This window comes from Erpetoichthys calabaricus, chromosome 1 (genome assembly GCF_900747795.2).
Source record: "Erpetoichthys calabaricus chromosome 1, fErpCal1.3, whole genome shotgun sequence".
NCBI classification, from domain to species: domain Eukaryota; kingdom Metazoa; phylum Chordata; class Cladistia; order Polypteriformes; family Polypteridae; genus Erpetoichthys; species Erpetoichthys calabaricus.
In genome coordinates, this window is record NC_041394.2 from 155,706,661 (window position 1) to 155,720,008 (window position 13,348).

At 36.9% G+C, this 13,348-nt stretch overlaps 1 protein-coding gene across 3 annotated transcripts in view; it reads left to right on the top strand.

The window, feature by feature from the left end:
• rad52 (RAD52 homolog, DNA repair protein) overlaps positions 1–13,348 on the top strand; it is a 53,623-nt gene that overhangs the window by 23,658 nt on the left and 16,617 nt on the right. For all 3 annotated transcript variants that reach the window (XM_028807803.2, XM_028807794.2, XM_051920524.1), the window contains 3 exons: positions 6,902–6,977; positions 7,152–7,372; positions 13,059–13,252. In XM_028807803.2, coding sequence (XP_028663636.1) covers positions 6,902–6,977; positions 7,152–7,372; positions 13,059–13,252 — 491 coding nt within the window. The remainder of the gene's footprint in view (positions 1–6,901; positions 6,978–7,151; positions 7,373–13,058; positions 13,253–13,348) is intronic.

Below are 13,348 nucleotides of genomic sequence, written 5' to 3' on the forward strand. Positions count from 1 at the left end.
ATTCTAAGGAGACACTCAGTTGAGGATCTGAGGTTGCGATTTGGAATATAAGGTGTCAGACATTCCGATATATAAGACGGGGCGAGATTATTTAAAGCTTTATAAACCATAAGCAGAATTTTAAAGTCAATTCTGAATGACACAGGTAACCAGTGTAGTGACATCAAAACTGGAGAAATGTGTTCGGATTTTCTTTTCCTGGTAAGGATTCTAGCAGCTGCATTCTGCACTAACTGCAAACGATTGATGTCTTTTTTGGGTAGTCCTGAGAGGAGTGCATTACAGTAATCTAGCCGACTAAAGACAAACGCATGAACTAATTTCTCTGCATCTTTCGATGATATAAGAGGTCTAACTTTTGCTATGTTCCTTAGGTGAAAAAATGCTGTCCTAGTGATTTTATTAATATGCGATTTAAAATTCAGATTACAATCAACGGTTACCCCTAAGCTTTTTACCTCCGATTTGACTTTTAATCCTAATGCATCCAGTTTATTTCTAATAGCCTCATTGTATCCATTATTGCCAATCACTAAGATTTCGGTTTTTTCTTTATTTAATTTGAGAAAGTTACTATTCATCCATTCTGAGATACAGGTTAGACATTGTGTTAGCGAATCAAGAGATTTGGGGTCATCAGGTGCTATTGATAAATACAGCTGTGTGTCATCAGCATAGCTGTGGTAGCTCACGTTATGTCCCGAGATAATCTGACCTAATGGAAGCATGTAGATTGAGAAGAGCAGCGGACCCAGGATAGAGCCTTGTGGAACACCATATAGAATATCATGTGTCTTTGAGTTATAATTACCACAACTAACAAAGAATTTTCTCCCTGCCAGGTAGGATTCAAACCAGTTTAAGACACTGCCAGAGAGGCCCACCCATTGACTAAGGCGATTCTTAAGAATATTATGATCAATAGTGTCAAATGCGGCACTCAAATCTAAGAGGATGAGAACAGATAAATGGCCTCTGTCTGCATTTACCCGCAAGTCATTTACTACTTTAACGAGTGCAGTTTCTGTGCTGTGATTTGTTCTAAAACCTGACTGAAATTTATCAAGAATAGCATGTTTATTAAGGTGCTCATTTAACTGCATAATGACTGCCTTCTCTAGAATTTTACTTAAGAAAGGCAGGTTAGAGATGGGTCTATAATTTTCAAGAGCAGAGGGGTCGAGATTATTTTTCTTAAGTAGGGGTTTAATTACCGCAGTCTTAAGACAGTCTGGGAAGACCCCCGTATCTAATGACGAATTTACTATGTCAAGAACATTATCAATAAGCACACCCGATACTTCTTTGAAAAAATTTGTTGGTATTGGGTCAAGGGCACAGGTGGATGGTTTCATTTGAGAAATTATTTTATGTAAATCAGGTAAATCTATCCTAGTGAAAGACTCTAATTTATTTATTATGGAGTACTGGGGTTTCGGGGGATCCTTAGTGTTGGGGAGATATACTATGTTATTTCTAATATCATTAATTTTTTGATTGAAAAATACAGCGATAGCCTCACAGGTTTTACTGGAAGTACTTAGGAGGCATTCCTTTGAGTTACCTGGGTTTAACAGATGATCAATTGTCGAAAATAAGACTCTGGGATTACTAGCATTGTTATTTATAATCTTAGAGAAATAGCAGCGCCTCTCAAGACGGACTGTGTTATTGTATTCTGTTATTTTAACTTTTAATATCTCATAGTCAATAGTTAGTTTAGTCTTCCTCCATTTACGCTCAGCTCTACGGCATGTTCTCTTTAAATCAGACACTCTTTGGGTCTTCCAAGGTATAACAATGCTAGAAGATTTTTTAACTGTCTTTTCAGGTGCAACTATGTCAACAGCAGCCCTCACTTTAGTATTAAATCTTTCCACCTTACTATTTACATTCTCCTCGCTATTATAGTTGGCACTATAAACGGACTGATTGGTTAGAATGTTTGTAAGTTTTAAAGTTGCTGATGAGTCAAAGAAGCGTTTTTTAACAATATGCTTCTCATGAGTGTTTTCTATCATTATTTCTATATTAAAAAGTAGAAGAAAATGGTCTGAAAGACCCGTATCAATGACCTGCTTTATATCAACTTTTAGTCCTTTAGTAATTACTAAGTCTAACGTATGACCTGCTTTATGTGTAGGCTGATTAACGAGCTGTCTCAAATCAAGAGTCCAGGAGGTTCATAAATTCTTTTACTTTTTGGTCACATTGATTATCTACATGAAAATTAAAGTCGCCGACTATTAAGAGTGCGTCATAGTTCGTAATTAAGATTGACATCAAGTCAGAGAATTCCTCAAAGAAAGACGCGTTGAATTTAGGAGGTCTATACACGGATAATACTAGAACGTGAGAATCTCCCTGAATAACAATGGCGAGATACTCAAAAGACTTGAACTTACCAAAACTGATATTTTTACATTTTAACCTGCTAGAGTAAATGTTTGCTAGCCCTCCACCTCTCTTTCCTTGGCGATCAGCACGAGTAAAACTGTAATCCGGAGGCGCAGATTCGATTAAAACAGCTGCGCCATCTAAACAGGATGTTATAGATTAACATCAAATGAATATTTTTATTATGTAATAATAGCAGCTCACTACTCAAAAGCTCTAAACGCAAAGATGCAGGATTCGAACGTATTGCCTTTAGATTGTAAGCAGTAGTTTTTCCACTGCACCATCTGCGTAGATCTGAAATGGAGCAGCGTTAGCACTGTGACAACTGGTTGAAAATGAAACGTGCAAACACATACGTATATGGATGTGTTTTACTTTGTACTGACTGACAGTTGGGCTTCAGCAACATGTCAGTTGAGCTATTTTTTTTCTTCGGTTTTATCCTCTTTAATAAAATCCCTGTGTATGTCCATGTGTTCGTGTGTGTCTTCTGGTGAAGTACGCATGCACAGTGCGATGCTTCAAAGGCCGCCTGACGCGTCACACAAGACGGAGAGGGCGGGACGTATAAAATATCGCGTGGCCGATCCAATCGCATTTCGGTAAATGAGGTAAGACCTAGCACACAACGCACGAAAAATCCAATCGGGTACTGAGATGCGGAGACCAGCTTCCCTAAAGAGGTGGGATTAGTGTTTGTTGTTGTGCAAGCATTCACTCTGAGGATGTCAGATTTGCGATTAACAAACTTGGCCCGGTAAAGTGTTTTCCTAAATATACGAATTTTCATGATATCACAATAGGATGACTTTTAAAAGTAGATTTATTTTCACGCACATAAAATCTGTTGCTGAGGAGACCCCATACATACAATAATCAGCTACACGCCAGCACAGATTAAAATACTTGCTGGAGAGACGTGTTACTGTGAGAGAAAATTAAAGGCACACAATACAGTGACGCATATTACAGCCACATACAAGCCAGTATTACTGTAACAGAAAATAGACGGTCCTTTGACATTTAATATAGACTGTTCATACTAATGTTTATGCACTACTATTCTAGCGCCTGTTATTGTAACGGGCTTAATGTCTAGTTCTTGAATAAAAAGCATACTTGTTTTGTTACACATTTTTTGAAAGTGTTTATTGGATATTTGAGCTTCAGTTTTCACACATCCTACACTTCATGTCAAAATTATGTCACTATTGCTGTAATATATGAAAACATTTTCTGTTTTAGCCGTGTGTTCAGCATTTCTTGCTTCGCATTTCCTCTGTCATTCTATATTTACAGAGATCATTGTAGACACAGAACACACATGAAATGTATTTCAAATCATGGTATTTCATTACCTATGTAATCCCTTACAAACTTGAACTGTGAGGATTTCAGCAGGGTGATGCTTTCATCTGACTGAATGGGGAGGGGGGGGCTTGGGGGTGATGTAGCAGGCTGTGTTTTGCTAGTCCACACATTTGCAAAACAAAAGCTGGCTATTGGCGAAGTGATAAGGAGCTACGAGCTTCTTGGTGTACGTTAGGAAAATTTAAGGAGGTCAGGGACAACAAGCTGATAAACCCCGTGCTTCTGTGCGGTGCTGTCGTGTCATTAATCCATCCACTGCTGTACATTTTTCTGCTTTGTTTAGTCAATGTGATCTTCCTGAATCTGCGTCCTCCGATACGGAGGAGCTCTGTTCCTGGTTTTATTCCACATGCCAAACTGTTTTAGATGCTGTGGCTCCATTAAAAACCAGGCAGCCTAAAATGAAATCTGAGCCCTGGCTGAATGACACAACTCGCGCTGTCAGACGCGAGTGCCGGAAAGCTGAGCGCAAGTGGAGATAGGACAATTTGCATGTATCGTTTCAAGTATTAAAAGACTGCTGGCGTCGTTATCAGTTTATTGTGAAAGATGCCAAAAGAGTGTACATGTCAAATATTATTCTGTCAAACTGTCACAAACCTCGTGTGTTATTTGACATTATAGATAGGGTTTTAAATGCTCCACAGAATGCCTGTATGGAACCTTCTTTTGAGACATGTGAGAAATTTTTGCACTTCTTTGTGGATAAGGTGAACAATGTTAGGGCTCATATACCTCTCACTGTTTATGACCCTTTAGCTGTTCTCCCCTGCTCTGTTTATCAGTTTGAGCCAGGTGACTCTATCTTGTTTATATGAGATTGTTGGTCAATCGAAGCCCTCAGGTTCTCCTTTTGATGTTGTCCCACCTTCTCTTTTTAAAGAGATTATTTCTGTTTTAGGGCCATCTGTTCTTGCTATTATCAATAGCAGCCTTTCCTCAGGCATAGTTCCTAATTTGTTTATAAACATGCCATAGTGTAACCATTGATCAAAAAACCAAGCCTAGATCCCACTGTGCTATCCAATTTTAGACCGATTTCCAAGCTTCCATTTCTGTCCAAAATTTTGGAGAGAAGTGTGTATATTCAATTGAAAGCCTTTTTAGATGAAAGTGATGTGCTCAAAGTGTTTCAATCTGGTTTTAAGCCGCTTCACAGTACTGAAACCGCATTACTGAAGGTTTTTAATGACATCCTTTTGGCAACAGACTCGGGGGGATTATGTGATTTTAGTTCTGCTCGATTTAACAGCTGCTTTTGATACTATAGATCATAGTATTCTATTATCTCGTCTGGAGCATTGTGTGGGCATTCGTGGTACTGCCTTGGCGTGGTTTATATCGTACTTTGACTCAAAGAACTTTTTCAGTGAGGCTAGATGAATTTAGATCCTCCTCTGCTTCACTATCATGTGGGGTTCCGCAAGGCTCCATACTTGGTCCTCTGCTATTTTCTTTGTATCTCCTGCCTCTTGGCTCTATTCTTAGAAAGCATAAAATTGCTTTCCATTGTTATGCAGACGATACTCAGGTTTATGTACCCCTCAAACGCAAGGATGCTTACTCCATACAAACTTTGGTTATGTGCCTAGAAGAGGTGAAAGCTTGGATGGCAGTGAACTTCTTAAATTTTAATGAAAATAAGACAGAGGTTATAGTTTTTGGTCCTGGGGGCACCAGTGGGTCTATTTCTACTTCTGCTCCTGTGGATTTGGGTCCCCTAGCACAATATGGTACACCTGTTACAAATTTGGGTTTTAGGATAGATGAGGATTTTAGACTGGAAGGTCAGATCAGCGCGGTGGTGAAATCTTGTTTTTTCAGCTAAGACGTTTGGCGAAGATAAAAAACATTCTTTCCAAAGATCAATTTACAACAGTAATCCATGCCTTTATTACAACCCGGTTGGACTATTGTAATTCGTTGTATGTTGGTGTTAGCCAGTCCACCCTGTCTCGGCTCCAGCTGGTGCAAAATGCTGCTGCACGCCTTATAACTGGCACGCAAAAGAATGAGCACATTACACCTGTGTTATCCTCACTGCACTGGCTGCCTGTTCAGTTTAGAGTTCATTTTAAGATTCTTTCATTTGTTTTTAAGTCCTTAAATGGGCTTGCTCCACCCTACCTCGCTGAGATGCTGCATATGCACTCTCCTTCCCGCTCACTCAGATCAGCTGGTCAGCTGCTTCTGGATGTGCCTAGGACTCAGCGAAAACTCGGGGGATAGGGCTTTTTCCGTTGTGGCTCCAAGGCTCTGGAATTCACTGCCGATCCACATTAGACAGGCCTCCTCACTGCCCATTTTTAAGTCTGCGCTTAAGACTTGCCTCTTTGGTTTGGCGTTTGATCCTGTGTAAGCAATTGATTTTACTCTGTTTTAACTCTGTTTAGTTGTGTTTACTATGTTTTAATTAGTTTCATTTATTGCATTTTATTTACTTATTTATTATTTTGTTTTTGTTTAAAATTTATTTTAGCCTATGTTCAGCACTTTGGTCAGCGGCTGTTGTATGTAAAGTGCTTTATAAATAAAGTTGACTTGACTTGACAACAAAAAAAGTCGTAAGCTTCAGGGATTCTATTAAGTAAATGTAGTTTTCAAATACCAATACTGGCCATTTCCGTAGTATACTACGTCACTGCAGCTATAATCCATACGCTTTTCCTGTCTGTGCCTATCAAATTATGGTTTGCTGTCACTTTTGCAGTTGGCCATATTATTGCTAAAATTAGTTTATCTAAATGCTTATAAAATTACCCAATTTAAATGAATCATATTCAAAAGTGCAATAACTGATAACCAAGCCTGTTTCTAATTTCACTATTCTGGAAGTAAGCAACTTGTAACTATACCCTTGTTGTTGGACTGAATAGCATGCAATATACAGTATTGATGAGAATATCCAGATCTCTTTTACTAAGAGTAGACTTTCACAAAATTGGGTCCATTTTGAAAAATTATTAGATAAGTGTTTGTTTAATATGTATGAATCAATACGTAACAACATTCTGTACATCTTTGTGATCTTATTTGCTTTATAAAACATTGTAAATGTATAATTTAAAAAATTACCAAGAGATAAATTTAAAGCTGATGTTTGAGGTCATTTAAAAATGTTCTCTTTAAGGTGCTTTGGAAATGCTCTTGGAAACTGCATTCTCAACAAAGAATATCTTATGGCAATCAACAAAGTTCCAAAACAGGTACTAAACATTCAATTATTCTGTGATGGGTAATGTTCCTATGATTTCCTGTTGATGTCCTTTTAACTTGTAATTTCTTTGATTCCTAGTTTTTTTTTTTTTGACTCAGAGTAGAAATCATTTTTAATGGATTTCTCCCATTTGTTTCCCTTTTCTGTATTTTTTTCAATTTAGACATCTGCGCCCTTAAACCCTGATGAAACAAAACGTGAAGATGCTGAACCTCAAGTAGAGAAGGCTCGTTTTAATAGCTTACTTCAAGCTGAAAACCAGCAAGCTCTTATGTTGGATATCAATTGGGCCATGCACAAGCAGCAAGGTCAACATGCAAAACTGATGGAGGGCAGCTGCTCATACAGAAGTCTTAATGAGGACAAACAGCACAGTTTTACCCGGTAACAAACAGTAAAGTAATTCTTCACAGTTTACAGTACATGTATGTGTCCGTGTGTATTTTATGTACAGTAATGCACTGATCGATCTACCGCCAATCTAAATCTGCTGATTTTCAGTACAAAAGACTTGATCAGTTATCGGTAACTAGACCGATCACACAAAACACTTATTTTTTCTCCAGAATCTGCTTTTCTTATGGTGATTTAGTTGTCATGCTCCTTTATGCAAGGCATTATAGTAGAGTGTATGTGTATTTTTTTCTGTCAATGTCTTGTAAACCAAGAGCAGCAAGGCAGTCTTTTGAGAGAGAGAGAGAGAAGACTGGAATATTAGCTTTTACATTAAAGAAACTAGGATAATAAACTGAGAAAAAGGAATCTTAAGGAGTATGGCAGGAAACACTACTTCATTGAATTTAGTCATTTATATTTTGTCCTTTAATTAAAACAGATACTACTTGTCTGGGATTTGATGGTGAACGAGCCTGTGTTAAGTACAGCAGCTCACATTTTCAATGAGAAAAGAAAAGAGAGAATCTGAAATTGCTGTTTAGCAAACAATAGGCTTGTTAGTTTAAAAGCAAAACTTGTGTTTTTTACTTGCAAACTTAAGTGTTTGTTTTTAGTGTGGTCTTTTCATACATAGTCAAAATAAGATCCATTATCAAAGTTGTATTCTTGCCTTCAGAAAAGAACAATGGATATTTCAAAATAATATAAAAAAGTGGGATTTCTTTTGGGTGTTCCAGTTTTCTCTCCCATTCTTAAAGCAATGTAGGTTTGATAAAATGGTCTCAATGTGGGTGTGTGTTAGATCCTGTGATGGACTGATGCCCTGTTCAGGCCTTTTTCTAGCCTTGAACTCACTACTGCCAGAATAGACGTTGTGATCCCTATATTGGATTCAAATTGTTTCAGAATGACTGTGACTAGTATTAGTTTGCCAGTGAACATTTTTGCTTTGACATTATCATGAACTGCTGCCAAAACCAAAGGACATTTCTACAATGAGAGTGTAAGGGTATAAATTGTGGTAAAACAGGGAAAGGAGTTTTGCAAAGGCAGTAGCCTTAGCCATGTGTATTATCATGGGATATTGCCTTAGTTTAGCTGCTTTATAGTGCCCCACATGATTAATCCTATCAGCTTGTGAACAGCTGCTCTAAACAGAGAGTGACATTCTTAGCCTAGGTAGATCAGACAGTTGAGCTATGCCTCTGCCAGTCACCAAAGCAGGTGCCCACACACTGCACTGCTACTGTTGGAAAATGTCTTATTATATTATTATAAAGCAACATTAATAAAAACACAGTAAAACTGATGGTAGAAAAAAAGGAAATGTACTTGAAAAGAGTCTTCTTGAAAATATTTATGCTGAAAGTTAAGTTGATTTGAGATGACTCTTTTAAAGTTCTAGTACAGAGTTACTTCTGGTGTTCAGTCTGCAGAGGTCCTTGTCAGTTTCTTTGAGCTGTTCTCCTTCTCAGCTCTCCATGGTTTCCTCTCTTCAGCACTGCTATGCCTGCCTTCCATTTTTCCCTCCTGATCTGCCCAACATGTACCCATACTTAAATCCTTGCAAGAATAATCACTTAATTTTTGCCTTTCTCAGGCTGTTTGTCCATTCCGATCCTAATTATCGAATGTCTAATAAATTAATAAGATTCTAAAATATGCAAGGTTCCTGCCAGTAAAGATACAGAATTTAAAATCAGTCTATAGCTGTTTTAAAACATTGGTCATCACAACTTCTGAGACCTGTTCTAGAAAGGGTGATTACATAATCCTGGATCTCAACCTGAATCCCTGTTTGCTATAGTACGATTTTGCCTCTGTGGATTAAGTGGTGCTAGAATGCTGGATTTCAGTAGGCTTATACAATCCCAGATATGTTGATCCACATTATTATGCACTCATGGACAAATTTACATGCCTTTTTCATTTGAGCACTGAACAGCCGAACAACCGCAGACTACAAGCCTGAGAAACACAGGGAACAACCTTCATGCCAGCAAAGCAAGAGGTGCAGCTCCTGAAGATAGGCATATCCCCATATGCCTGAGAAGAAGGGCAATATGTACCACCAACAATATTACCTTATGTGAAAGGTTACAATGCTTACTTAAGGGCATATATTCCATTTTTGCAATGTTAATAACATCCAAAAACTGAAAGACCCATTGTGTTAAGTGTTGTGCATTTACAGAATTATTCTAGATGTTATTGTAAGAGATCTTAAATGTTATCCTGTCAGCATTGAACCTTATATTGTCCTGTATTACATACTAAAAGAAAGCAAAGGTTAATTGATTTCTGGATATTTGGCCTCAACATATGTAATTGTTTCCACTACTTTCTAGCAAGAAAGTTTTCTGAACTGAACCTGCCCAATTTTCCTCACCTTCCACCTATTTCAATTCCAGAACAAATATTGATTACTCATGAAGTTTCAGATAACATCACCACAAATTTAAAAAACATTTTAAAGTCCCTTTCATTCAAAGATCCCAGGACACAATGGAGAAAGGATCTTAACATTTCAGAATAGCGGTGGAAAGCATCCATGTACAGAATACACTCTAGCTCCATATGTGCAAAGCACTCAATTATTCAACTTAAAATATTCTAATGAGCGCATTTATCTCAATTTAAAACTCTCCAAAATGTTTCCAGGGCAAGATTCAACCTGTGAACGCTGCAGTCTAGCTCATGTTTTGGATGTGCATCAAATTAACATAATTTTGGACAAAAATCTTTGAATGCCTGTCAGACAGCCTTGGCGTCATGATCACTCCTAACCCATTAACAGCTGTTTGGTGGACTCCCAGATGGGGTTAACATAATTTCCTTTTCCTCACTACTAGCACAGACGACTCTTACTCAACTGGAAGAATCCCAACCCACCAACTTTGTCAGTTGTTAACTGATGTTCCATACTGTTTGAAATTGGAAAAAATCTAATTCTTACTGAGAGGATCTGTTCAAAACTTTTTAAAAATATGGTTAGGATCTAATCAATAAAATTTTACAATCTTCTATATTGGGGAAAAAGAATATTGTTCTTCCCTTGCTGCTTCAAAGATTTGCTTTGTTGGCTGGCTCTCCTGTGTATTTCTTTTGGTTTTGTTAATTTCAGTTTAAGTGTGTGGAATGTTATTTGTTTTTAATTAAAATTAATAAAAATAATAAAAGATGTTGCACTGAACATGACATGTGACAGTTGCTCAGATACATTAAAGCCCTAGATGTAAAATGGTAACCTTGATGCAGACATTTCTCTGGGCAATCCAGAATGTCTGATTGGTGTCTGATTATGCTTCTGTAAGCAGAATTTGGCAAAGCAGTTGTGCTACTTTCAGTTGTCTGCTCATAATTTCATCTGCTTTTTTTGTATCCTAAATGTTGTAGCTGGGATCATCATTTCTATCAGGACATTTACAACAGTTGATCTTATGATTGCAAGCTTTGCCTTAATTATTATGACCTCATACCATTAATCCTTCAAGTTAAGCTTGCTCTGTTCCTTTGCAGGTTAGTTTCGGGGCATTGTTTACAACAGTAACTGAGCTGGAATTCATTCAATCAAACCTTCCATTTGGAACAGACAAATTCCAAGCTCATTCCAAAAAGTAGGATAACCAGATTAACCCTGTCTGTCTTCTCAAATCACGTAATTGTGGCATAAACAGTTCTAGGAATGCAGGTTTGGTTAAATCCAGGTTTTCTGAAATGGAATTAGACCAATTTCTGTGAACTCCAACTTGCTTTAACCAGATTTCACACTATTCCTGCTTTCTATAAAAGAACCCTGCTTTCCTGAACAGCCCATCTCAAAGTAAACATAGAAAAAAAAATAATTCCTAAGTAACAAATTAGGCAAAATTATGAAATAGTAATTTTAAAAACCGACATTAGATGTTTTTGAAACTAGCACGAATTGCTTACCAAATATGTGGGAAAGTCATGTATTAAAAATTTGAATCTACAAGGGTAGTTGAATTATGATTTATTAAGTTTGACATGATTGAATGGAATGAATAACAAAATAAAAAAAAAATAAAAAATTTAAAACTACAAGTACTAAATTTATGTAGGCCTGCACACATTTTTTATTTAACTTTTTGTGTTTTCGACTGATTTACCAGCAACAACTAAAATTCATGGTGACAAGATAATTTTTTTCTGTGACAATTTTACACACCATGCACACTGGAGGTGGTTTTCAGTTGTTATTTGTGTTCTGTGCTCTTTCATGCAGGATTCCAGAATATTGTTTTGCTTGATCTTTTGCTGAAATATTAGGTGACAAATGTGAAACACTTCTTTTTGTCTCATTTCAAAATATTGAACTCTTGGTATTGCATTTTATTAATTGTGTTGTCTGGTTGTTGGTTTGGTATCAGTGTTTCTTCTCATTCATTGCTTAAAAATTAAACTTTTCATGCTTGGGAATAAACCTACCACAAATTCCTGAAAAGCATATAGCCTGTTTTGTGTTGGAAAAACTATTTTATTAAATGTGGAAAGACTCAGAAAATATGCTATGATCAGTTGATTTTTTGCATTTATTTGTGTGATTGCACAATCCTGTAATGCTGGAGGATGTACTTCGTATCACTTCCTATTCCTTGGTGGTTTGAAACGACTCCTCTGAACCCTTTCTCTCAGTTTATGACTCCACTTTTTTTAACGGTTCCAATTGCTTCCTGCTGTCTAAGTACTAAAACAAGTCTCAACTTGCTGCTCTTTATACTGTATATGCTGCAGAGGGTTTGCTGCAAAAAAAAAAAAAAAAATGCACTGGCTCAACTACCCTAATACTTATGAAAAATAGCTGAGAGACAGGATTGTTGAGCATTTATCAAGGACATTGATTGTAAGCCCTAGTTCACCACAGTATTAAGGGGAGCTATATATTTTGTCAAATGATAAGTAATCATGCCTATAATGTTTGTACCTGTTAGAACTTGACAGATACAGGGATGCATATGTCCCTTGTGGAGGTTTCTAAAGTGCTGTAGCGTAATATTTGTGATTGTCTTACTAGGTTTCACAGCCTCCTCTTATTGTATTTTGTGATGACACCTCAGGTGGTTTAATATGTTTTTGGGTCTGTGACTATTGCAAAACATTGTTTGCAGGGCATGTGTTCTTGACTGTCATTGTCATTTTAAACCTGAAAAAGATCCACATAACAGAAGATCTTGTTCACATTTGTCATAGTAATAGATTTTTTCATTTTCTGAAAAATTCTGCATCTGCCTAAAATTACTCATTTAGAAATTCATGCACTCACAAAGTTGTTCTTTCTACACTGATTGCAGTGAATAAGGTGCACTCAGTCAGAGCACCTCAAACAGTATCAGAAAAGGTTGTATACACTAATTAAACCTAAATACTGCTCAATTGTCAATGTTCTTGATTCAAATAGCAGTAGGAAATGGTTTGATATCACAATTTTAATATTTTGTAGCTGTACTGTTAAATCATAAAGTAGTCAATCAGACTTAAATAAGCAAAAATACTACATAACCCTGTAGTTAGTTACATTCTGAATTTATTGGCAGCATCACATTCATGGCCCCAAGGTTTTTATTTAATCCTTTGGATTCATACCATATGCATGAAATGGTAACTCTTAATTACTTATTGGCTTATCAGACATTTTATTTTTTTGCGTATTTAGGTCATCTGAGCAAACATTTGCCACAAGTTTGGAGACCGACCCTAAGCAGCAGAGAAAAATGAGGCAGCAGCAACTACAGCAACAGTTTAGACAACAGATGGCTGCAAAAAAAGTTCAGGAGGAGCAACCGCCACAACAAGAGCCTTTATCAGATGCACCAGTTCCCATTTCTGAGCAGAAAATACTTAATCAAAGTAAGAGATGGACAGTGATTTGACCCTCCATATGCTTTAGTAATTGCTTAGGCTTTAACATTTTTTACTTATTGTAATAATTATTCTAAAAAAAAT